The 27831-nt window shown below is 44.0% G+C and overlaps 1 protein-coding gene across 1 annotated transcript; it reads left to right on the forward strand.

Moving 5' to 3' along the window:
* The first annotated feature begins 431 nt into the window (after positions 1-431).
* LOC101944956 (cytochrome P450 4B1-like) lies at positions 432-27732 on the forward strand. Its single transcript, XM_065553780.1, has 12 exons — positions 432-825; positions 2046-2184; positions 5920-5964; positions 9108-9235; positions 10540-10661; positions 12575-12726; positions 13628-13734; positions 14655-14845; positions 20769-20902; positions 23818-23882; positions 25214-25296; positions 25908-27732. Exons 1-12 carry the CDS (start codon positions 640-642, stop codon positions 26074-26076), a joined length of 1521 nt encoding a protein of 506 aa, XP_065409852.1. The 5' UTR covers positions 432-639; the 3' UTR covers positions 26077-27732.
* Positions 27733-27831: the final 99 nt, after the last annotated feature.

Here is a 27831-nt window from a genome sequence, read left to right on the forward strand (position 1 = left end):
CTCCCTAGGATCTGAGTCTTGTTCCCTGATTCTAACAGGGAGGTCGCTCCCCCACATTGCCTGCCGCCAGCGGGCAGACACCGGAATGGCAAATGTCAGCCCAAACAGTTTCAGTAAAGCAACTGAAAATGGTCTGATAATGGGAAGGGTTGGATAGCACCACCTCTGACTGAGGTTATCAGCCCCCCTATATTATATATATACATGTCTGTATGTGTGTGTGTATATAAATACATACAAAGGTCTCTCTCGATATATGTAAAAATAATGACTGAAATTCACTTCCCCAGCTGGTTTAACAGGATATGAATGTACTGGTCTTCAGACCATGCTGCAAAGTCCGTCTGTTTACTCGTGTGTTGTGGGGAGGGGTTCAGGACTGGACTGCTCTCCGTTTACCTCTGGCCACCGAGCATTTCTCCTCATGCCTGTGTGATTGCTGATAGGTCGCATGACATTTACAGTTTCCATCTGGGCAGTTTGGCTCTGTAACCGGATATCTTAGAGGCAGTCCAGCTCAGGCTTTTCACTCCAGCTCCCACTGCACACAGGGATAGGTGTGTGTGTGTAGATTGTGAATTCAGTGCTTATGCAAGAGAGACAAAGGCTGACGGCACCGTGATATCTGTGCTGGACAGCATGGGGCCCTCCTGGGCCTGGCTGCATGTGGACATCTATTGGATTTTTTATCTGGCTGCTGTGTTTTGCCTGACCTATGTGCTGCTGAAAGTGATCCAGCTGTGTCGGAGGAGACAGCAACTGCTCAAAGCCCTAGATTGTTTCCCAGGCCCGCCAAGGCACTGGCTGTATGGCCATGCCCATGAGGTACGGTCTATGATACTACTTGATAATGTATTAGGGAGCGTGTCGGAGCGCGTGTCACAAACGAATGAAGTCTTGGTAATCTCAGCACACTTCCCTGCTGTCCCGTACTTGCAGAGAAATGGGGAGATGTCAGTGATTTTGTGTGTGAATGGTAAAGGCCACTGTCATCATTGGGGGAGGGGGCAAGCTTGCATTTTTCTGTGCTCAATGTTAAATATCTAGGGCTTGATTTCTTCAGAGGTGCTGAGCACCCCCAACACAATTCAACCAGGCTCAAGGTATCTCTCTTGGGCACCCAAAAATGGAGGTACCCATAAAACTGAGGCCACTTTTGAAAATTTGGACCAAAATATTGCAAGGCTCTGCTGTAACAAGGATCAGCGCCAAGTCTCACAGACAGATTAGAAGCTGCCAGTGGCTTTCTCGGGGATCTTACATCAGAGAGGAGCTAAAATTCCCAGCTGGAATTTTACCTCCCGGGTTTTGGAATTCATATCCCTCTCTATTTTACCATTCATACTGATCTCGCTACATTTAATGCTTTGAATATTTTGGGGGGGTGGGGGGGTGGGCAGGGCAGGAGGTGGAGCACAGGTGTTTGGGTTTGTGCGAGTTTAAAGTTGGCAACCCTCGATGTGAATCATGTTAATTAATACTTGTATTTATTGTTTCTCTTATAGCCGCACCCATAGACCTCTCTTTAGTTCAGAGTCCCATTGTGCCAGGCACTGCAAAGAGTTTACAATCGAAGTAGATGAGATAGGCAAACAGTAGGAGAAAGAAAATCATATTATCCCCATTTGAGATACAGAGGCCCAGACTGGAATGATCTTTCCTAGGTAGACTAATAACTTTATCACAAGTACAGCCACTGAAATCAATGGGAACAATTGGTGGGATGGGGAAGGTGCTACTCAGACTATCACAAACTGGCCCAGGGGCGTTAACTGATTTGTCCAAGGTCACACAGGGAGTCACTAACAGAGCTGTGAATTGAACCTAAGTCTGCTGCGTCTTAGTCCAGTGCCTAAGCTCTTCAGGGCAGGGATTGCCTTTCTTCTGTGTTTGTACAGCTCCCCGCACAATGCGGCCCCAATCCTGATATATTTAGGTGCTACCATAATATAAACCTTTATCAATACTTAACCACAAGACCATCCCTTACTGTGCCTTTATTTTCTCCATAAACAATATTTTTTTTTTGTAAAAAATCATTACAGCTTCAAGATCAAGAACTCAACAAGGTCATATCTTGGGCAGAGAAATACCCATGTGCTCACTCTGTATGGTTTGGAGGTTTCTTAGGATTCCTGAATATCTACCACCCCGAATACGCCAAGGCCGTATATAGCAGAGGAGGTGAGAACATGCAACTTTATTTCTGAGTTCTTAGGATTACAGTTGCTAAGTGTTCCTGCCACCAAAGTCAGGGCCAGCCCACAACATTTTGGCACCTGAAGCAGGGAGCTAAAATGAAGCCCCCATGTCCCCTTGCTTGGGCCAAAACTATGAAAGGAAAAATCATCTTAGGATTACTGTTGCTAAGTGTTCCTGCCACCAAAGTCCACTTTTAGTGGAGTGCTGATATCTTGAAATCTGTAGCCTTGTTATAGAACTACAGTAATTCCTCACTTAATGTAGTAGTTGTGTTCCTGAAAAATGCAACTTTAAGTGAAATGATGTTAAACGAATCCAATTTTCCCATAAGATTTAATGTAAATGCGGGGGGTTAGGTTCCAAGGAAGTGCCACATCTCCACTCCTCCCCCCCCCCCCAGAAAGTCCTAAGCGCCGTCAAACAGCTGTTGGTGCTGCTTAGGACTTTGGTGGGACGGGGGGAAAGGAGCAAGGACTTTCTGGGAGGGAGGGGGAGCAGTGGGGAAGCGCTGCGTCTCCACTCCTCCCCCTCCCTCCCAGAAAGTCCTATGCACCGCCAAACAGCTGTTTGGCAGTGGGGAAAGCGCTGGGGAGGAGGGGGAGGAGGCAGAGAAAAGGAACTTGTGCAATGCTCCCTTGTGAAGTCACTGCTCTTCCACAGAATCTTACAAGCAGTGGACAGAGCAGGCAGCCAAACGATGTTAAAAAGGAGTATTGCAAAACTTCAAACAAGCATGTTCCCTAATTGAGCAGCAATGTAACTTTGAAACAACATTAATCAGGAGGCCGTTAAGTGACGAGTTACTGTATTTGCTGCTACCCTATTAACACCCCTCGCCCCACACACGCCCCATCTTGCATCCTTATATAATTCCTCTCCTGTTTTGCAGTTAACACATATTCAGCTGTTTTGATCTTCCTCAGTGATCCCAGTGTAGGTGTGCACTGCAAGATTCAATTAAAAACCAAAGTGAACTCAGAACAACAAAATTCATTCATGTGCAGAGGGCCAGCCAAGGGTTATGAGACCCTCCAAACAGACTAAAATGGAAGTTAAGTCGTGCAGAGGCTAGGTGCAAACCCCCTGTATGGAAGTGAATTTTACCCTGTGCAATTATTTGCATAGTCTTCTAAGAACACAAAACGTCTGTCAGCAAATTGCCCGTGTGACGGCCGCCACCTTGGCTGACATACCAGAAACTGAACTGAGAAATTCCAGGACTAAATGAATGAGCCGCTAGAGCATAAGCTGAATAGTCTGACTCCTTAGCAGTGTGCATCCGAAGAAGTGGGCTGTAGTCCACGAAAGCTTATGCTCTAATAAATTTGTTAGTCTCTAAGGTGCCACAAGTACTCCTGTTCTTCTTTTAGCAGTGTCTGTACTTGTATCCTCTGTGCCTCAGACCCAGAGGGGGACCGTCAACACTAGCTGCCCAGTGGGTTACACATGAAAAGCAGGTCCTGCTGCTTCACTTACCTAAAAGCAATGAACTAGCTCTGAGCTCGGTGGATGAGCCTAATACCACTTCCTAGAATCTTTTTTACCATGCCCTAAGGAGCAGAGTGGTGTTAGAAAAACCGGCAGGCTTAGGAGATTGGTCATGGTGGAAGACAGAACCTTTCACCTACAGGTTAACAGCTAGAATCTAAACCGCAGTAAAGGGTGAAATCGTGGACCCGCCGAAGTCATGGGGCCAGGATTCCACATCTGAAGTTTAGTGGTTTACATGAACTGGATTGGTGGTGACAGCCCAATAGCTAGTGTGTAGGGGTCTACAGTGCACAAATGCAGTTAGCACTTCCTGGCCACTTTGCTGAATCTGAATATACCTGAGAAGTGCTGAGGTGCTATAGAAACCCTAAACAAGATAGACCAATACCATAGATGATAAAGAAAGAAAAACCCCTCATAATAATCTACTCCATCCCCTTGCCAATGCCAGATTATTTCTATCTGCTTACATGGGCCTCGTCACCATGGTATCTCTTTCTTATTGTGTATTTTACAGGCTCAAAGCTTGAACTGTCAGGAAACATTTGTTTGAAATACAGCCTAAGGCCCAGATCCACAAGGGTATTTAAGTTCCTAACTCACATTGATTTTCACTGGCAGTGAGGTGCCTAAATATCTTTGAGTATCGGGGCCTACATTTTCACTTTACTTATTTTATCCTATTTGTTCCTACACCCCCTCCCCACCACACCTCCCCTCTCCCAACTTGCATCCCCATATAATTCCTCTGCTGTTTTGTGGTTTACACTGTTTACATATTTTGAGACCATTTGGCCCCTGCTGGTTGTTGCTTAGCTAAGACACATGTATCCAGCTGTTTTGAGCTTCCTTAATGACCCCCATACATCATTTCTGTTGCACTTCTCCGAATTCCCGCCCGGTTTCTGAAGAGCTTTCTGACAACAAAGGGGCCCCAGCTGGACATGGTCATCTCAGTTCAGCCCTGGATTGACTAGGCACGGGGCTTGGATTACCCTTTTCTCCTCTGGAGGTTGTCCCTGTAGCCAATGGCTCTGAGGTGCAGCGTGGAGGAAGCTTGCATGGCACATTGAGTTAATTTGTGTGAACATATCGGCCTCTAGCGGCTGGCTGCTGTGAGGATATGACTCTCCTTCATCACAGCCAAAGGAGGTGCTTCTTTAATTCAAGTGGTGTTGGTGCTGAAGGTCTCAGGGGCGAACATTTGCGCTGTTTGTGTGTTGGCAGCCGCAGGTTTATTGGACCTGCGCACACACTGCCCGATCACACCTGCTCGGTGACTCTAAAGAGGACTGTTAACCCAGTGCCTTCCATGCCCCTTCAGCTGATGGACTTTGCTTCTGAAGGAAGGCGAGAGGCAGAAGAGAGTCCTCTCAAGAGTGGCGGCCAGGTGTGCCCTGCTGTCTGAGCTCTGAGATAAAATCACCTGCCATCCCTCCCTATCCTACGTGGACTTCACTCCAAGATTAGGGAAAGCACCTCTGTCCCAATCCGAACTCATGTCCAATGACCTTTCCCTATACATCGATCTAAATGTAGGGCTTGTTTCTGCTCCCATCCCCCCGCTTGTCTTGTCAGATTGCTCGCCTCCTCCCCAGCCCAGCCAGCAGCGCTGGGAGAAACTGGCTGAGATTCTGGACCACGTGCCCAGGAACAAGGGAGGCAAAGTGGGCTGGAACTGACATTTCTGCTCTCCTGATTTTGGGCTGCTCCGGCGACCAAGATTGCCTCTGGTGTACATTCTGCAGTCGTCCCCAGGGCTTCGTATGGCTGGTGGTGCAAGCCAGAATGGGTGTGCTGGTGCCAGCTACAGCCCTGCCCCAAGGCACACCCCATGAACTGGGGGTTGCAGGAGAGGGACAAGGATAATGCCCAATGGAGTCCCTTCATGGAGATAAAACTCTCCCAGCTCTGTGCAGGCTGTTATCAACGTATGTACGCTATTGGAGCAGCAGTGAGAATCCTGACCACTGTATCTGTCTATGGCACAACCTCCAGTTGGGGCAGGGCAGATCTGCACTACCACCACCCACTGGAGCTTAAAAGCCACAATCTAGCCCTTAATGGGTTCCATGTAAATGCTTTGCTTTTTCCTACTGAAGTATAGGATGTCAGGGGAGGGCGAGAACTTACCACCCTGCATGACCCCTTGATTTAACTGACATAGCTTGCGTTAGAAGGCAGAGTTGTCTCCATTAAAACACACATCTCTGGTGCATTTTTCAGATCCAAAGGCTGATGACTTCTATCATTTCTTTGTCCCTTGGACTGGTACGTATGCTTTTTGTCTCTCACATTACATAACTCAGTTCTCTTGGGATAACTGGGTGTACAAATTTACCCGACTTGTTAGCCCAACTGTGAAAAGCGAGTGGGAAATGTATAAAGTGTCAACAACCTAGAACCATAAACGTTGATGGGAAAAGGTGCAAAAGGGAGATAGAGACTGAACTAGTCCACACAAAAAAGCCTCTGGATATAACTCAAGGGCTGTGTTCAGATCATGCCGGGTAAACAAGAGAAGTGGAGGACTAGAAATCAAAGGACCAAAATCTTTGTGTCAGAGACTAGGCCTAATTGGTGGATGAAATAATGAAGGGCTGGGCTCATCTGAGGTCCTTAAAAAGAAAGACGTTTTGGGGAAAAAGCCACCTAGTGTGATGATGGCTGATGGAAAGAGGGGGAAAGGGCGAGCTTTACCATCATGCCTGCCACCCCCACTTTCTCCTGCGTCTCTGGGCTCCAGTGTGACACCATTGTGTCAGAAGGGGGGCGCGGTGCAATGAAGTTTGAAAACCCATGGAATAGATGATCGCAGTGGTCCCTTCTAGCCTTGAAATCTATGAATCTATGGCTTAGGTCAGCCAATCATGGGTGCTTTGAAATACTGCTGTGAGCCTGTGACCAAAAAGGCAGCTAATGGCAATGTCTGAAACAGCCCAAAGCTAGTACGTGTTTGCCGGGTCTCTGAGAGGCGCAGCGTACAATCTTATCACCTAGGGCTTTTTCAGAACTGAGGTTGCCAGTAAAAGTCAACACCAGAGACAGAAGCTGCAATGTCTATCTTTGCTGTTCTTTTCCTTCCCCTTTTGGGTGTTCTCTTGTTTTGTCTCTTAGGAAATAGGATCGGCTCCAAGCCATTTCAACTAACTTCTCTCTCCCCCCTAAGGACAGTTATTACCGTCTTTGGTACCATGTAAGAGACTGTCTCACAAGGGTGTTTGTCCTTCTTAAAAGCTCTCCACCTAAAGGAAAACGGAACAAGGGATGTGGTTACAATGAAAGCCTTACTTGAGACTTTACATTTCAAATGCTTGAACTGTTTTTAATTCTTTTCCAGTATCTTTACTAAGGGGTTAAAAGGGTTTGTAATGGTGCATTTGCCCTTGTACTATGGAGGCTTGGGTTTCTGCACACCAAACTTTGAACCGTGTTTGAAACTGTTAAATGTTGGATCGTGACTGGGTTATGTTAACATGCTTGGCTCTTGGGCCCCTTTATTCCATCTAAATTAATACAAGAGGAAGAGATCTTATGGGGTGAAACTCACTCCACCTGCTCAAAGACCCAGTACTGAAGATTCATCTGTCCCTCCCCTGCAGCTGAGTCTGTGTGGGTGGGGAGAGAAGGAAGCAGCTGCTTCAGGACCTGGTGGGGGCCAGAGAAGGGATGGGACGAGAGCATCAGGAGAACAAGGTGAGGGAGCAAGTTGCCCCTTCCTAACCTCCCAGGGATCCCATAGAAGCCGTGAGATTTTGCTGCTTTCCACCACCCCACTATGGACCACTCTAATTTGATTCTCATTGGCTGAGAAGTCCTGATGTATGTCAATGACCACAAGGCTGGGAATCAGGAGCTCTAATCCTGCCTCCCTGTGGCTGTTAAAGGCCAGCACAAGTTAAAGCAGTCAGCGAAAGAAATCTCCGTACAAGGGCCCCAGCTTCAGGCCAAAGCAAAAGGGAGCCTTCAGTCATCTTTGCACACCATCTTCCTGACATATGTTCTGTGCATTACAGCCATGCCAAAGATCTCCAGGGAATCCTGCCCTCTCCTCCAAGAGAAATAGGAGCACAAAGGTGGCACAAGATAAGATGTAGCTTTGTAGAGCGTATACACCCCCCTGTCACCACACACACAATTTAGTTGCTTAGCATTTAGATGCTTTGTGAGAGGCACTGTATATCTAGGTGAACTAAATAAGACTAGTTATATGCACAACAACAGACCGAAATAGTAGAGACGGCTGCACAAGGGTGATTGACTGATGCAAATAAAGTCCGTGGTCTTGTTGAGCTAGAATCCTAAAAGCTAGTAGGGAGATAGAACATAGGACTGGAAAGGACTGGTTGGGTCATCAAGTACAGTCCCCAGACACTGCAGGCAACCCCCTCGTATAATCCTGTTCTTAAATGTATCAAGCTACATCTTCAAACCAGTTAGGTGGTTTATCCCCACAACTCCTATAGGGACATTGTTCCAGAACCTCACTTCTCTGATGGTTATAAACCACCTTTCAACTTCCAGCCTAAGGCCATCGCTACACTAGGGAATTACTTCGCTATAACTACATCGCCAGGAGAGTGAAAAATCCACACTCCTGAGCAACATTGTTATTCCAGCCTAAGTGCCAGTGTAGACAGAGCTTCTCCCACCGACAGAGCTGCCATCGCTCACGGAGGTGGATTAACTACGCCAACAGGAGAGCTCTCTCCCATCGGCATAGAGCGTCTTCACTAAAGTGCTACAGCAGCGCAGCTGCATTGATGCAGCTGTGAAGATGCAATTTTTTTAAGTGTAGACCTGGCCTAAAAAATGTATTTGTGGCCACTTTATACTTTATTTAGGACAGCTACCCCTGCTTTCCAACCCAGTTTTCTCCAGCAATGTACACACACAGCAGGGGTTTGCATTTTCTCCAAGATAAACCATTATGAATACAAAGACTCTTTTTTCGATTAACAGCTGTCTTTCAAGGGCATAACACCGTCTCTCCGGGCTAGTCGACACTAGAAGTGCTACAACGGCTCATTTGCACAGATGCAGCTATAGTGCATCTGGTGAAGACACTCTATGGCGATGGGAGAGAGCTCTCCCATCAGCATTATAAAACCACCTCGGCAACATAGTGCTGTCCACACTGGTGCTTAGGTCGGTGTAACTTACATTGCTCAGGGGGTGGCTTATTCACACCCCTGTGAGACTTAAGTTATGCTGATATAACTTATAGTGTAGACAAGCCCAGATTCCACCTTTCACTGCCCAGATCGTCTAGGTTTATCTTGTTTCGGTGATGCCTTTTGTTAAGCCCATCTAAGCAGTCTGATTTCTTTTGTCATGAGCTGTAAGTTATAGACAGAAGTCCAGACCCTCTGCCACAATCCAGAAGGCTTAAAACTCTGTGTTTCCCTCCTCAGGGAAAGGATTAATCGTTTTACATGGACCAAAGTGGTTCCAACACCGTAGACTGCTGACTCCTGCATTTCATAATGATATTTTGAAATCTTATGTGTCGCTGATGGCGGATTCCACCAAAGTGATGTTGGTAGGTAACCCTCTGCTACAGTCGTCATTCTGAACCTTCCCCTTCCCACACTGAAACGTAAGGCCTGTCAAGCTCCACTTTATGCTCATTCGATACAGTGAGACAAGCTGGTGTGAGATGTTCCTCCCTATTTCCATCCTAGAAATAAATCACATCTGGGTACCAATGTGGGCCAGTCTCAGGGACGGCCCTAGACTCCATCCAGCAGTGGCCTCGTAGAGTACATTCCCAACCCTGTCTTCTTACCCGAGTCAGTGGCATCAAGAGGAGCAGGGGTGGGACCCCATTAACATTACTGCTTCACAGTGAATTCCTCACTTATCGTGTCTCTGGCCATGTCTACACTTTGTACACTTTGTCTACACTTACAAGCTTACAGTGGCACAGTTGTACCGATACAGCTGTGCCGCTGTAAGATCTCTCGGGTAGCCATGTCATGCCAATAGGATAGAGCTATTCTGTCAACATAATAAAACCAGCTCAACGAGCGGCGGTAGCTGTGTCATCAGGAGAGCGTCTCCCACCGATATAGCGCTGTGCACACAAGTACTTATGCTGGAAAAGCCGATACTGCTCAAGGGGGTGTTTTTTCACACCCCTGAATGGCAAAAGTTTTGCAGACATAATGCTAGTGTAGACTTGGCCTCTCTCAACACGAATAAAGTATTATGAATAACGTATGGAATGGAATTTGTTTAATGCTGTCACTCCACAAGTTGAATGTAAGTATCGGCGGGGCATCCAAAACAGTGGACTCAGGATATTAAAATCAGCTACGCCGTATCAGCAGGGTTGGGTAGTTAAGGAATTGCCATAAAAGAGTGAGAGAAAGTGGGTGAGGTAATAACTTTGGTTGGACTGACAAGCTCTCTCACCAACACAAGTTGGTCCAATCAAAGATATTACATCACCTTGTCTAACTTTCATGGTAATTCCTTAACTACCCAATCTCATCCACCTTGTCTCTTTAATATCCTTGGACTGACGTGGCTACAACTACACTGCATACATAAAAGAGTGAGTCATAATCAACTATTGGAACAGATTAGTGAAGAAAATGTTTAATTCATCCTTGTTTGGAATCTTTAAATCAAGATTGGATGTCTTTCTAAAAGATATGCTCTAATTCAACCACAAATCCTCCGTTTCTTCACATCTACACCATACCCCTAACGTTGTACAGATTACAAATGAATCTTGGATCCTACAGACAAAGAAATTATTCAAAGGATGATGGCTGGGATTTTAGTGATCTGAGAAATTCCATTTGCTTTATGAATGCTGACCTCTCTTTTTTACATTAGGATAAATGGGAAAAGCGGATAACAAAGGACAAGTCGTTGGATATCTTTGAGGACGTTGGCTTGATGGCTTTAGATAGCATGCTGAAATGTACCTTTAGTTATCAAAGCAACTGCCAGAACAGGTCTGTATGAGAAGAACAGTGGTTTTGCCTTTAAGGCACTGGACTCAAACTCAGGAGCTCTGAGTTTAATATCTGGCTGTACCAGAAACTTCTTGTGTGACTTTGGGAAAGCAATTTAGGCTGGGATTTTAAATAAAAGCAAGGAATATCCACAAATTGCCATGGTCATGGGGGGTGAGAAAGTATGAAGTTGCACTGAGGTAGCATAAATGTCCCTCTTTAATTAACACTAGGACTGTCGATTAATTACAGTTAACTCACGCGATTAATTAAAAAAAATAGTCACAATTAATCAGTTTTAATCACACTGTTAAACAAAAATTCCAATTGAAATGTATTAAATATTTTGGATGTTTTTCTACATTTTCAGATATATTGATTTCAATTACAACACAGAATACAAAGTGTACAGTGCTCACTTTATATTATTTTTATTACAAATATTGGCACTGTAAAAATCATAAACTAAAGAAATAGTATTTTTCAATTCACCTCATCCAAGTAACATAGTGCAATCTCTTTATTGTGAAAATGCAACTTACAAATGTAGATTGTTTTTGTTACACTCAAAACCACAACAATGTAAAACTTTAGAGCCTACAAGTCCACTCAGTCCTACTTCTTGTTCAGCCAATCGCTAATTTGAAACAAGTTTTTTACATTTGCAGGAGATAATGCTGCCCGCTTCTTATTTACAGTGTCACCTGAAAGTGAGAACAGGTGTTTGCATGGCACTTTTGTAGCCGACTTTGCCAGGTATTTATATGCCAGATCTGCTAAATATTCGTATGCCCCTTCATGCTTTGACCACCATTCCAGAGGACATGCTTCCATGCTGATGACACTCGTTAAAAGTAATTGGTTAATTAAATTTGTGACTGAACTCCTTGGGGGAGAAATGTATGTCTCCTGTTCTGTGTTTTACCCGCATTCTGCCATATATTTCATGTTATAGCAGGCTCAGATGATGACCCAGAACATGTTGTTCATTTTAAGAACACTTTCACTGCAGATTTGACAAAACCAAAGAAGATACCAATGTGAGATTTCTAAAGATAGCTACAGCGCTCGACTCAAAGTTTAAGAATCTGAAGTGCCTTCCAAAATCTGATTGGGACAGGTGTGGAGCATGCTTTCAGAAGTCTTAAAAGACCAACACTCCAATACGGAAACTACAGAACCCGAACCGCCAAAAAAGAAAATCAACCTTTTGCTGGTGGCATCTGACTCAGATGATAAAAATGAACATGCGTCAGTCTGCACTGCTTTGGATTGTTATCGAGCAGAACCCATCATCAGCATGGACTCCTGTCCTCTGGAATGGTGGTTGTTGCATGAAGGGACATGTGAATCATTATCCCATCTGGCACATAAATATCTTGCGATGCCGGCTACAACAGTGCCATGAGAACGCCTGTTCTCACTTTCAGGTGACGTTGTAAACAAGAAGCAGGCAGCATTATCTCCTGCAAATGTAAAAAACGTATTTGTCTTAGCGATTGGCTGAACAAGAAGTAGGACTGAGTGGACTTGCAGGCACTAAAATTTTACATTGTTTTATTTTTGAATGCAAGTTCTTTCTATATAATTCTACATTTGTAAGTTCAACTTTCATGATACAGAGATTGCACTACAGTACTCGTATTAGTTGAATTGAAAAATACTATTTCTTTTGTTTTGTTATGGTGCAAATACTTGTAATAAAAGATAAATATTAAGTTAGCACTGCACACTTTGTATTTTGTGTTGTAATTGAAATCAATATATTTGAAAATGTAGAAGACAACCAAAAATATTTATAAAATAGTGTTCTATTATTGTTTAACAGTGCAATTAAGCGCAATTAATTTTTTTAATTGCTCGACAGCCATAATTAAAACACATTAAACTGCCCTTTTTTGTCTTCCCTTTAGCGAGAATACATTTCTCAAAGCTATACGTCAGCTTACAGCCATGGTACAAGAGAGAACGAGGACGTTTCTATACCACAATGACCTCATCTACTGGTTCAGTCCTCCTGGGTGTCGCTTCCGGAATGCCTGCAGAATAGTCCATCGCCATACAGGTATTTCTTTCCTCTCTTGACTCAAGACTTTCGTCGTCTGTACAACTGAGACATTAACCATGCTCAAGATACTGGGTCTCTTAAGAGGGATGGCCTTCTGGGCAGGCAGGGGAGACATACTGGAAAATATTAGATTAAAAAATGGGGGGTATGTGGTGGTAAAGACCATGAATGTTCCTTAGATTACCTGGGTCCTGAAATTTATACTTTAGGGAAACTCCATTGACCAGACGAACCCCACATTCTGGTCCATTAATTGAATCATACAGTGGAATCAGAGAAGAAAGAAATCTAGAGTACTATGTCATTTAATCCAATGGTTCTCAAATGGCACTCTTGGAGTACAATCAGTCCACAGAGACCTGCCTGGCAATCTGCAGAATGAAATCTGATGAGAATCAGGCAGTGGTGGGATTTGAATGTTGCAATGGGATGGGAATATGACCCATGAGATAATCCTTGTTTTACTAAGTGGTCCTGGAACAAAAAGATAGGAGAGGAGAATCTATTGATCTAGTCCATGAGATGGTTTTGTGATTATAACAGGACTTGGAGCCAGGAGATCTGAGATATGTTCTTGCATTTGCTACAGACTTCTCATGTGACCTTGAAACTAAATCACTTAATACTTCTGTGCCCTAAATTTACTTACCCAGGAAAAGGGGGAAATACCACATAACGTACATACTTCACAGAAGCGTTCTGAGAATATTGAATGTAAAGAACTTGGATATTCTCTGTTGAAAGGTGCAAAGTATTCTCTTTTCTAGTGATTTGACTGGTCCTTTTTTAAATGTATCTAGAGATGGGTCTTCCACCATTTGCCTTCCAAGGTGATTGAATTACTAGTGAATCACAGTGATATTTTAACTAAATCATATGTTGATCATTCTTTCCCTAGAGAAGGTGATCAAGGAGAGGAAGGAGTGGCTCAAGGATGAACGAGAGCTCGAAAAGATCCAGAAGAAGAGGCACTTGGACTTTCTGGATATTCTTTTATGTGCCAAGGTGAATCCTGAAGAACACAAATGAACTAACTACGATATACCATGTACACATTTCACTAAGTATCATTGGCAGATACCTGAGCACTGCAGTTTCCTCACCAAATACTCCCTTTTCTAATCTTTTTGGCTGTTGGGTGTGGTTGGAATGTCTGGATGCAATCGGTCAAATTCAAATATGCTATAAATGGGCACAAGTCCTATTGAGTCTCATACCAGGAGTGAATTTGTTTGACTTTATTAAAAAACAAGCACATCCAATCAAAATATTTAAAAATGGTTGAAATCTAAATGAAATATTTCAAGTTTGTTGAAACAAAATGTTTCATTCAATTGAACTTTTCAATTCACCAAAATTTTTTGGGGAAAAAATGGTTTTGGTTCATCATGAAATCATTTTTCAACACTTTTTTCAGAATTGCAAGAGAACTGAATAATCCATTATTCACACAGCTCTAGCTAAAAGGACTGTGTTTGTCTGACCCAGACCTGCACCGCCTGATATCACACCAAAATTGGTTCTTCCTGAAACTTGTCCCTCTTTCTCAAGTTCCACCTATGTGAATTCATTACACAGCAATGTGGCCACAGGGTGTCTAAGTGGTTGGATTTGATTAATTCTTGATATGCAACTCCTCAGACGGTTGTCTATACATACACATACACATATTGTGGGTTCTTGTTGGAATGCAGAACATGAACAAAAGAACACAGGAACTGCCACTGGATCAGACATGAGGCCCATCTAGTCCGGTCTCTGACAGTGGCCAGCTCCTTCAAGTGAAGTTGTAAGAACCCTGCAGTAGCAGATGTGGGATAATCTGCCCACCACATTAGGTCTTATCCTCACCTCTAATACTTAGAGATTGTCTTAAACTCTGAAGCATGAGGTTTAATGGCAAATTTTTTCTATTCTAAAATTAGGATGAAAATGGAGAAGGATTACCTGATGAAGATCTACGTGCCGAGGCAGACACTTTCATGTTTGGGGGTCATGACACCACAGCAACTGGGATCTCCTGGCTCTTATACTGCATGGCCCTGCACCCAGAGCACCAGCAGAGATGCAGAGAGGAGATCAAGGAGATTCTGGGAGACAGAGAGACCATTCAATGGTGAGACACCTCATTTATTGCACATTGCTTCCCCTTGAAGATTGGGTCAGCTAATGCTGAGACTTAAGAATGTTCCAGACTCTGCTTTTAATCATTACACATTAAGACTCGGGATGGGAGTTTGAAATTTTGTGAACATCTCAAGTTAAATTTTAGGCATGTGCAGAGTCTGAGAATATAAATCTAGAGTAACTCTTCAGACTTCAGTGGAGTTACTCCAGACTTACACTGGTGCTACTGAGAACAGAATTTGGCTCTAAGAATTAACTTGCCAGACCCTCAGTCAACCCCACTGAAGTCACTTAGTGCTACAGAGCATTCCTGCTGATATACATTAACTGGGCATCGGGCTTAACATGCCTGTTCTGTCTCGTCTCAGACATCTGAGATGTTTATTGATGAATAGCACCTTAAGGTTTGGTGGTAGGCCTGTCATCCCCTACTCATGATAATTGTTGATTTGGGCATTAACTGCCATAGGTTTTATAACTGACAAACAACTACAAATGAAATGTACTAAATAAGTGCCAAGAATTATCAATGAGATGAAAGCAGTCTATGGCAGAGTTAGTGCCCAAGTCATCAATGAAAATAAATAGGGAAGCACAGATCTGTCACAGTCTAAGGATTACCGCTGGCAGAAATTTGGGATTTCCAGTTTGAGAAATTTTGGCACTTTGAAATTTGACTGTGTTCTGAATCAGAACAAAACCAAATTGTTCAAAATTTCTTGTGAACTGGAAACACTGACATATAGTCGGGGACTCCTAGGCTTCCAGTCTCCTGGGTCATCTGGCTTCCTGGGCTGCTGGGAGTCTGGAGTCCCTGGGATCCCTGTCCCTGTGGCAGTCTGCATGGAAAGGCTTTCCCACGATATCCAAGAACATAAGAATGGCCCTACTGGGTCAGACCCAGGGTCCATCTAGCCCAGTATCCTGTCTTCTGACAGTGGCCAGGGCCAGGTGCCCCAGCGGGAATGAACAGAACAGGTAATCATCCAGTGATCCATCCCCTGTCGCCCATTCCCAGCTTCTGGCAAACAGAGGCTAGGGACACCAGCCCTGCCCATCCTGGCTAATAGCCATTGATGGACCTATCCTGCACTTCCTTATCTACTTTCTCTACACCAGTCATGTTTCTATAAACCTGAATCATATCTCCCCTTAGCCATCTCTTTTCCAAGCTGAAAAGTCCCAGTCTTATTAATCTCTCATCAAACAGAAGCCGTTCCATACCCCTAATAATTTTTGTTGCCCTTTTCTGAACCTTTTCCAATTCCAATATATCTTTTTTGAGTTGGGGCGACCACGTCTGCACACAGTATTCAAGATGTGGGTATACCATGGATTTATATAGAGGCAACATGATATTTTCTGTCTTATTATCTATCCCTTTCTTAATGATTCCCAGCATTCTGTTCGCTTTTTTGACTGCTGCTGCACATTGTTTTCAGACAACTATCCACAATGACTCCAAGATCTTTCTTAAGTGGTAACAGCTAATTTAGACCCCATAATTTTATATGTATAGTTGGGATTATGTTTTCCAATGTGCATTACTTTGCATTTATCAACATTAAATTTCATCTGCCATTTTGTTGCCTAGTCATCCAGTTTTGAGAGATCCTTTTGTAGCTCTTCACAGTCTGCCTGGGTCTAACTATCTTTAGTAATTTTGTATCATCTGCAAATTTTGCCACCTCACTGTTTACCCCTTTTTCCAGATCATTTATGAATCTGTTGAATAGGGCTGGTCCCAGAACAGAACCCTGGGGGACATCACTATTTACCTCTCTCCATTCTGAAAACTGACCATTTATACCTACCCTTTGTTTCCTATCTTTTAACCAGTTACCAATCCATGAAAGTACCTTCTTATCCCATGGCAGCTTACTTTGCATAGGAGGCTTTGGTGAGGGACCTTGGCAAAGGCTTTCTGAAAATCTAAGTACACTATATCCACTGGATCCCCCTTGTCCACATGCTTGTTGACCCCCTCAAAGAATTTCAGCAGATTGGTGAGGCATGATTTCCCTTTACTAAAACCATGTTGACTCTTCCTCAACAAATTATGTTCATCTATATGTCTGACAATATTATTCTTTATTATAGTTTCAACCAGTTTGCCAGGTACTGAAGTCAGGCTTACAGGCCTGTAATTGCCGGGATCACGTCTGGAGCTAAAAATTGGCATCACTTTAGCTATCCTCCAGTCATCTGATACAGAAGCTGATTTAAATGATAGGTTACAGACTACGGTTAGTAGTCCTGCAATTTCACATTTGAGTTCCTTCAGAACTCTTAGGTGAATACCATCTGGTCCTGGTGATTTATTGCTGTTTAATTTATCAATTTGTTCCAAAACCTCCTCTAATGACACCTCAGTCTGGGACAGTTCCTCAGCTCCGTCACCTAAAAAGAATGGCTCAGGTCTGGGAATCTCCCTCACATCCTCAGTCATGAAGACCGATGCAAAGATTTCATTTAGTTTCTCTGCAATGGCCTTATCGTCCTTAAGTGCTCCTCTAGCACCTCGATCATCCAGTGGCCCCACTGGTTGTTTACCAGGCTTTCTGCTTCTGATGTACTTAAAATTTTTTTGCAATTACTTCTTGAGTCTTTGGCTAACAGTTCCTCAAATTCTTTTTTGGCCTTCCTAATGGTATTTTTACACTTCATTTACAAGTGTTTATACTCCTTTCTATTTCCCTCACAAGGATTTAACTTCCAGTTTTTAAAGGATGCCTTTTTGCCTCTCACTGCTTCTTTTACGTTGTTGTTTAACCATGGTGGCTCTTTTTTTGGTTCTCTTACTATGTTTTTTAATTTGGGGTATACATTTAAGTAGAACCTCTATTATGGCGTTTTTAAAAAGTTTCCATGCAGCTTGCAGGGATTTCACTTTTGGTGCTGTACCCTTTAATTTCTGTTTAACTAACTTTCTAATTTTTGTGTAGTTCCCCTTTCTGAAATTAAATGCTACAGTGTTGGGCTGCTGTGGAGTTTTCCCCACCACGGGGATGTTAAATTTAATTATATTATGGTCACTATTACCAAGCGGTCCAGCTATATTCACCTCTTGGACCAGATCCTGTGCTCCACTTAGGACTAAATCAAGAATTGCCTCTCCTCTGGTGGGTTCCAGGACCAGTTGCTCCCTACTGCTATATTCTTCTTATTAGAGTATGGAATTTCTATCCTTAGAGATTCTATGGTACAGTTTGATTCATTTACGATTTTTACTTCATTTGATTCTAAGGTAAGAATCTGAGAGCCCTATCCGGGTCTTCCAAGGCTTCCAAGCTCCTAGCTCCACAACAGAGAGCCTAGAAGTCCTGGCATGGTGGGGCTACTCCAGAGCTGCAGACTACAAAAGCATGAGTTCCCTAGCCCCAGGGCAGTCTCCAAGGGCAGCCCCACCTGGCAGGGACCCGGTAGTTTTCCAACATAACTGCCTGAGATTCAGCAAATGTTCTTTGAACCCAAATCGCATTTGTGAAAAATTGTAGGTTTGATGAACTGGCATTTTCCAATCAAACTCAGTTTCATCAGAAATTTTCCCACCAGCTCTACAAAGGATGCATTTGATCAAAAAACATCTAAGATGTCCAATCATGTTGGAGGGACAAGGTGACCACATTTTAAAAATAAACATAAAAGTCAGACTCTTTTGTGGTGACATTTTTTGGAATTGTGAAATACTCATCCAAATTACATATTTTTTTTAATATGTGTACTAATCTCACCTACTTCTAACTTCTAACTCCACAGCCACATGGACATATGTCTCAGAGTGGAGGACTTTCCCTCCCAGTAACTTAGTGCCCTGAATGAGTTTCTTGTGTAACCTTGAAGGATATTGTTAAACATGCACTTTGAGCAAAAGAACAGCTTTGATTGCACCTCCACTTTTTAACTTTTCCTTTCACTGCAAACAGCATTCATTACATTGAACACTTGTTCCACTGGACTGGGACTTCTGGTAAAAACAGAACAAATGGTACCTGATGTAGCAATAAGTCTTGGACAAAGCGTTTGTAAGTTGTTAAAAAATCCAAATGTCTGTGTAGCGATGCAAGACTCACCCCTGTGGCACCTCCTGCTGGTCTCTCAGGGAATTAGCTTCCAGCCTCTGGAGCACCCTCTGTCGGCTGGTGTCTCGCTACCCCTGGGCCCCGTGTCCCTCCCAGACCCTGGTGCCCCTTTCCACTGGGGTGCTGCCCCCTGGCAGTAACCCCACAGTCTCTGGGTCTCCCTCCTTCCAAGGGAACCCCCCACCCCCTATCCCCACCTCCACCTCAGTATATGGCTACTGCCCAGTCCCCATCTAGCCCCCGTTCACTGGGGCAGACGGCAGTATATAAGCCACTCATCACCGGCAAGGGGGGTTTGGACCTGCTGCCTCTGCCTCCTCTTGGGCTGCCCTCTGCAACCCCAGTACCTATTTGGCTTTAGACTAGGCCGCAGCCTGGGGGGTTTCTAGGCTGGAGCTCCCCAGCTTCTCTGGCCTTCCCCCAGCCCTGCTCCACCTCAGGTACGCTCCCCAGCAGCCAGGCCCCTCCCTCTGAAAGGCTAGAGAGAAAGTGTCTGCCTGTCTGCTCCTAGCCCACTGCCCTCTTATAAGGGCCAGCTGGGCCCTGATTGGGGCGTGGCCACAACCTGGGCTGCTTGCCTCCAGCCACAGCCGTCTCCTGGGCTGTTTTAAGCCCTTTATAACAGTCTGATATGGATGAAGTGAAAAACTAGGACATTGTGGGTGTCCCAAATAGAATTCCCGAGACAAGAGAACAGGAGCTGGTTGAAAAATGCAAATCATTTTTCATGGAAAATTTAAGAACATTACTTTCAAATTTTCCCATATTTTGTTTTGATTTTTGAAGACAAAACAAAAACAAATCTTGAAGAAATGTCAGTAAAAGATTTTTGTTTTCACAAGCTAAAACCCAAGAATGTGTACCAAAACCTGCTTTAGCTTTAGTTTCTGCTTTTGAAAAACCAGAAAATTTCAACAACAAAAAAATAGATTTTCATCAACACTTTTCGTTTTGGTCACCCCATAAAAATTTTTCCTCAAAAACTTTCAATTTGATCAAAAAGGCATTTTTCATTAAATATATTGTAATTAAAGAATATTGAGCTGCTGTAATCATGGTATCAGCTAAGTAACTGATCCTGGTTTTGGAAATCGGGTACTGAGTTACAGATTGAGAACCCCACTAAAGTTGGTAGCATTACTCCAGCTGAACATAGTGGCGTAGCCAGGTTCTAAGAGCAGGGGAAGCAAACATTAAAAAGGCGCCCCCCCTTGGCTCCTCCTCTGGCCATGCCCCCTTGGCTTGTCCTCCGGCCGCTCCGTGCCCCCCCCTTGGCTGGCTCCTCCGGCCGTGCTCGCCCCCCACAATGGCTCCTCGGGCCGCGCTGCGGGCTGCCATGCTGCCCCCCCCCCCGCTCCTCCGGCCGCGCTGCCCCCCCATGGCTCCTCCAGCTGTGCTTCCCCCCCTTGCCTGCAGGAGTCCAGTGCCGGCCCGGCAGGCCAAGCTTCAGAGCGGAGCGTGGGCCCTGCCCGCTGGTGCCATGGTAACCCCTAACTAAGGCGCCGCTTTTGGAAAATGTGCTGAGGGGAAGCGGCTGCTTCCCCTGCACCCCCCTAGCTATGCTACTGGCTGAACACAGTGCTGGTGAGAGCAGAATTTAGGCCTCACTGCTCTTTGGGTATGGAAAAACAGAACAGCGTTTCCCAGTTTTAGTCAGAAGCCTTCCGTTTGAAGAGGAGACAAGGGAACTTCTTTCAGACTGTAGATTCCCTTGAGGGTTTGCAATCTAAAAGATTCACTTAGAGAAACAACAGGTTGTGCAGGCAGCCTTGTATTTCTGCATTGGGGAGGAGGTTCCCATGTTCAGACATATCTTTGGTTTCTTTTCAGGAATGACCTTAGTAACATGCCCTACACCACCATGTGCATTAAAGAGAGCCTCCGCCTTTACCCTCCGGTACCTCAAGTGTATCGACAACTCAACCAACCAGTCACATTTTTCGATGGGAGGACTTTGCCAGAAGGTCTGATTCTATCCCTTTTCCTGTGTTCTTTATAAGTTTAAGTGGTGCAACTTTATATATAGTAGCTAATGGGCATTGTATGTGTGTGTATCAGCTAATTATGGACCCAAGTGATGACATTTGGATGAGGATTAAGAAAGCCTCTAAAGCTCCAGGGGTTTTGACTCCAGAGTTTGGTTTACTCCAGTTTGGACGGTAAGCAGTGAAATAAGAATCTGAGTCTTGGTTTAGTTTCTGAACCCTGCAACGTTTGCAGTGGACAAGGGAGGTGTCTGATCCAAGTTCTGATTTGGCCCTTTGTACAGAGAAGAGCAAGCCATGAAATTTAGATCAGGCTAAAGGTTTTGATTCCAGCCAATTCCGTGCCACTGACTCAGTGTACCTCTACAGTGCAGCCAGTGGTGTGATTTGTACCTCATGTAGACATCCCTGGGCTAGCTGTAACCTAGCTAGCGTGCTAACATTAGCAGTGAGGATGCTGCAGTGCAGGCTGAACAAGTGCGTACGTACCTCTGGCATCAGGTGGGCTTGTGCAGCCTATGCTGAAGATCGCATGGCCATGTCCTCGCTACTATTTGTAGTGAGCTAGCTGGATGAAAGCTGGCACGGGTATGTGTACACAGGCCACAAATCACACTCCCATCTGCAGCGTAGTCGTACCCTCAAAGTCAGGGAGTTTGGACCTGGGATTTTCATTCATACCCAACTCCACTATCAGCAGGAGAAGGTTCCCAAAATAGGCACCAATAACCAAAATGGACTAGGATAAATATTCTGCCATCACACAAAACAGAGACGGTCTAATAGCGTCAGCTGAACCAAAAATCCAGGAAGCTTTTCCTTGCATCCTTATCCGTCACAGTCATTAATTAATCACCAGCCAGGTGTCTCAGCCATATTTCACATATCCCTCTGACCACAGTGATCTACTGCAAGGAACGATGGCACTTTGATCATAAAGTGACTGGGGAAAAAGAGAAGTCATGGACTGGGAAGGACATTAATTCCAGAGGATGTGGGGAATGCTCTGGTCCACTCACAGGAGGTGGATGAGTTTGCTTTGCCAGCTGACAAGATCTATGTACTCAAAGAGAGAAGAACTCTTCATCTGACTTATCATGTGGGCAGGAGTTAGCACCCTACATTAAGCTGCTGAGTAAGATCTAAAGTACTGGGACAAGTGCAGCTTGCTAACTCCACGGAGAGGCGTAAGAAGTGGGGTGTGACTCTCTGATCAGAGGGAACTAACTGCAGAGCCACGGTGGTCCTGCAGGGCTGCAGGACACACTCGGAACAGCTGGGCTTAGGGAAAATGCCTACTTTTAGGTCACTTCATTGTTATTGCTGTTACCATTAAGCCAAACCCCATAAAGAGGGTGACCTTAACCTGGTACAGCATGTGTGGACTTTATCCAGAACTGTCTAGGAATAGCACCTATGTAAGAGAAGACTGAGACTAAGCAGTTTGTGTATGTGAACAGGAGGGCTCCTCTGCAGGGATGTATTCACAGCCTGGCCTTACAAATGAGAGAGGAGAAATTAAAATGATTTAGTTGGGGTTGGTCCTGCTTTGAGCAGGGGGTTGGACTAGATGACCTCCTGAGGTCTCTTCCAACTCTAATCGTCTATGATTCTATGATTGTGACCATGTTATCTCTTAACCCTCTCTTCAATAAACTAAGTAGATTGAACATTGTAAATCTCTCACTAGAAGCCACGTTTTTCAAACCTCAAGTAATTCTTGTAGCTGTCTTCTGTGTTTCCATTTATCCTATTATTATATTATATTCCATTTATACAGTGACCTGTAGGTCGCTCAGACAAGGTGGTGCTGAGTGTCACTTACATGCCTAGATAGATGAATAAATAGATGTCCGCATACCAGTAAAAATACTTTGGGTGGATGGACTGGACATACTTGGCAGGGCTTGACAAAATTCATTCTAGGGACTTAAAGAGTCGATGCAATCTTGGAACCATTAGCAATTATATTTGAGAACTCATGGAGGATGGGTGAGGTCCCAGAGGACTGGAGAAGGCTAAGCATAGCACCTATCTTTAAAAAAGGAAACAACAGACCGGACTAGTTTCAATACTTGGAAAAATTCTGGAACAAATGATTAAAGTATGATGCCAAACCAACTTAATTTCTTACTTTGACAAGGTTATTGGCCTAGTGGATAGGGTGGATGCAGTAGATTTGATATATCTTGATTTTAGTAAGGCTTTTGATCCAGTCCCACATGACATTCTCACAAACAAGTATGGTCTAGATGAAAGTATTACAAGATGGGTGCACAACTGATTAAGACAGTTCTCAAAGAGTAGTTATGAATGGCTCACTGTCCAACTGGGAGGACGTATTTCGTGGGGTCCTACAGGGGTCTATGCCAGGTCCCCTACTATTCAATGGTTGATTAACAGCTTGGATACTGGAGGGGAGAGTATGCATACAATTTGCAGCTGACACCAAGACAGAGGGGTTGCGAACACTTGGAGGACAGGAGTAGAATTTTAAAAGATTTTGATAAATTGGAGAATTGGTCTGAAATCAACAAGATGAAATTCAATGCAGACAAGTACTGCACTTAGGAAAGAAAAATCAACTACAAATTTGGGAATAACTCGCTAGGCCAGGAGTTCTCACAACAATTTTTATGCTGGCCTCAGAGTGCATCCACCAACTCTTGCTTGTAGCCGCTCTGACAATTTTTCCTAAAATACTTAACTTTAGGAAAAACAAATAAATATGCCATTTGATGGGATTACAAAGAACCAGTCAGCCAATCAATAATGGCTAACTTCCGAGCGTCAGTAATCGTGTGGTGGGGCAGGAATACAAAAATATAAATGGAAAGAAAATATTGTAGCAGGTGATTTTCTTCTTATGAGATCTTTTCTCTCATTCTTACCAGGTAGCTTAGTGTCTCTGCACATTTACGCTCTTCACAGAAACCCCACGGTATGGAAAGATCCAGAGGTACGTTACTTTGCTTCTTGTGATGTTTAGTTTCTTTTTGCCTGGGCACAATGGAAGGAACTTGCTACACCATCCCTCCCCACCCTCTGTTGGGGCAGTGCGGCTATGTACCACCAACATCTTGGGCCAGGCCTTAAAAGTACAGTGTGGTCTCTATATATGCGGAAGTTCTTTATTGGATTGTTTGTTTCGGATATAGGCTTAGGGCTAGTTTTTTCTCTCGGTCAGACCAGTGTAAATCCAGAATACATTTATGGACCTCAATGGAGCTATTCAGGATTGACACCAATGCAACTGAGATCAGCTGCTGGTGAGTATTTGCTTCAGGTTGGGGGTCTGTTTGTAACAGACCTAAAAGTGGCAATTCTTCAAGAAAAAAACTTTAAAAACAGACTCCAACGTGAAGCTGCAAAACTGGAATTAATTTGCAAACTGGACACCATCAAAGTAGGCCTGAATAAAGACTGGGAGTGGTTGGGTCATTACAAAACCTAAACCTAATTTCCCCCATACTAATTTCCCCCTACTGTTTCTCACACCTTCTTGTCAACTGTTTGAAATGGGCCACTCTCATTACCACTTCAAAAGTGATTTTTCGTCCCTTGGTATCCTACTGTTAAGTGAATTGTCTCGTTAGAGTGACCTCACACGTGGTAAGGCAACTCCCATCTTTTAATGTATTTATACCTGCCCCTGTATTTTCCACTCCATGCATCTGATGAAGTGGGTTCTAATCCATGAAAGCTTCTGCCCAAATAAATTTGTTAGTCTCTAAGGTGTCACAGGGACTCCTCGTTGTTTTTGCTTATACGGACTAACCCGGCTACCACTCTGAAACCAATAAAAAAGTAGTGGCAACAATGCACTGGATATATGATTTTAGATGAATATTTATTTCAATGCCCCATCCTACAAAAAAATATTGACTGCAGTGGTGAGGTACATTCAAAAACACTAAAGTGAGTTGAATTTATTATTATTATTAACTAGCTAGCTAGGTTACTGGGTTTTTTTCAGTGTGGAAAATTGTGTGTTATTTTGCAGGTTGAATGATGACTGAATGACATAACCCCCACCCCCACCCCCCGCCAATGTCCGTCACTCAGTCCAATAATTTTGTCAAGTGTCCGTCGTGCAACATGGTGGTGCCTACCCCTGGATGCAAGTCAGTGCAGAATGGGGCCCAATTGTATCCTCAGTTACAGAGGAGATGGGGGATCATCTAACTAGCCGAGGGAAGAAATGGACCTTGCTGTGTGAACACGGTTGCCAAACCCAGCAGTAGCTTTGTCACTAAATGTCTTTAGAGTACAAGTGATCTTTTCTTCCAGGTGTTTGACCCCCTGAGATTTTCACAAGACAACTTGTCTGATCAGCATTCCTTCGCCTTTATGCCCTTTGCTGCTGGACCACGGTGACGTATTAATTACCTCATATACCACTAATTGTTCTCAGAAGTGATGATTATCATAGATTGTCCTTTAGTGCTTGATCCCAAGTCCATTGACTATAAATATATTATTTTTATTACAGTAGTACCTAGAGGCACTAACCAATATTACAGGGCCCCGCTATGCTAGGACCTGTACATACACATAGGAAGAGACAGGGTAACCGCTGATGAGAGTGTTTAGACATCCCCCTCTCTGCCCAATCCGCAGAAGCTACTCGTCTGTTACATTTAGAGAGCCCAGGTATTTATCTCAAGCTGTATGAGTTCATGCTTTTAGCTCTGGAGGTCCCTGAGTCAGTCCTCGATGTGTCAGTCAAGGTGGCGGTCATCACAGTAAACCCTGCCTGGAAGAGCTTACAATCAAAATAGTCAAAGGCTTGGAGGGGAAACTGAGGTACAGGACAGGGACGTGACTCAGTGGCAGAGTCAGTAATGGACCCCAGACTCCCCTTCACTCCCTGTCCATTAGAGCAGGTACCTCTCTTTACACTCCGGTGGGTTTGGGTCAGACCATTAATGACTTAGCCCATAAATCTCCTGTACAGACTGAGTGTTTTTCCTTCTCTTCTCAGGAACTGCATCGGGCAGCAGTTTGCCATGACTGAGTTGAAAGTGGCTCTTGCCCTAACCCTCCTCCGTTTCGAACTCTCACCTGACCTGACTACACCTCCCAATGAAGTAACTGAGCTTATCCTGCGCTCCAGGACTGGAATACACTTGCATTTAAAGAAACTTTCCTAATATCTTTGATATTTCATGCTGAAACGATCTTTGCTATTTTTTTTCAGCAAAGCTTGCAAGTCACAAGACTTTCTTAGTAGATTTGCTCATCTTAAATCTGAGGAACAGTAAGTTACCGTACTAGTGTGTGGGGGAGAATGAAGGGTGAGGCTGGGTGGAGACATTCTTATGGGGCCTGATCTTCAGCCACTGTAAAGTGACATAGCTTCATTGACTTGGAGTTATGCCAATATACACCAGCTGAGAATTTGGTCAATGATGTTTATAGATAGGCCATATACAGGAACACAAAGGAAACTACAACAGGAAATCACTGGTTTTAAAATCCAGTAGAATGAGGGCATCATTATATTCTGTATAGAGAAACTTCTCTCTCTTTTGGCTTTTCCAATCCCCTTTATCTATGCCTTCCGACCTACCTTACAAAGCAACGGGGATCTTATTATTATGTCTGCCAGAGTAGGAGGGGGAAGTATTTTCCTCTCCACACTAGGAAGTGAGCTTCCCATTTATCTTTGGGCCAAGATGGAAAAATTGGTGGGAGCAAAATTTTCCTGTTAAATGCAATCTGATTGAATCAATGGTCAAAGCCAGATTTTGATCTCACTTACTCAATTACTTGTCCAGGTTTTGTTGAGAGCATTTCATTAAAACACATGAATAATCTTCCACCGCTCGGTGACATATTCTGGAGTGTAAAATGCTGAGATGTTTGCTGTTCCCAGGGGCTACCCGTGGGGAGACAACTTGATTCAGGTCAGTAGATTTTTTTGGAAGCAAAACCCTGCGTTGTTAGGGGAGCAGGACAACAAAGTAACATCAATGATCAAAACCTAAGTTCAGAAACAACATTATCAATATCTAGGTTGAAATCTGTGTGTCAGGTCTGGCCAGCTGTGTGGGTTGAGCCAGCAATGACCAATGAGTGTCCTAAGCAAGCAATAAATTAATGTAATGATGGGTGAGTTTTACATTCATGTCCATGTTGACATGGACGCTGAAGTCTCCCTGAACAATGAGTTTGGAGATTTTCAACACCAGTATAGAGGACAATGCCTCCATCTTGTTTGCACCATTATGGAGAAAGCTACCTGAGTCCCGGACTCATGCCTGATCCACTGAACCAAGGTGCCTAAGCCAAACAGAGTGGGACTTTTCAAAAGTACCTAGTGATTTACAAGCACAAGTCCCATAGAAAATCAGCACCACTTGGCCTCTTAAGTTACTTAGACACTTTGGAAAATCCCACCCACAATCTCTCTGTCTCATTTTTCTTAACTTTAAAGTGGGCTAACAATAACTGTGAACTATCCCATAGCGCTTTTGCTTATCTCTGCAAGACCCTCCTACAATAATGTCTAATACACCTGTTGAAATTTAAGGACTGGGACTTTCTTCCAGCATTTCTTTACTTCATGGTCTAATTTCAGTCCATTGTGCAGACCCAGTAGCCTCTCCGTGGTTAAAATTGCAACCGGGATCCTATTACACATTTTGCCAATGGTCCAGCTAGTCCAGTATTTGGACTCCCACATTAGCTAGTACCTGCTTGGAAATTGTGGGCAAGGAGACCACCTGCTGTTTACCTCTCATCTGTTCAGGGAAACAGAGCTTTCTGTATATTCTTTGCAAATAAACAAGACTGCACCAAAGAAACACCTGACTCATAATTAATATCTCCTCCTAATCGTCATAAAACCAACAAGCCCCCCCTCCCCCAAATTGGCTCACCGCTCAGGCCAAAAGGGGCAACAG

Source organism: Chrysemys picta, chromosome 8 (assembly GCF_011386835.1).
Source record: "Chrysemys picta bellii isolate R12L10 chromosome 8, ASM1138683v2, whole genome shotgun sequence".
NCBI classification, from domain to species: domain Eukaryota; kingdom Metazoa; phylum Chordata; order Testudines; family Emydidae; genus Chrysemys; species Chrysemys picta.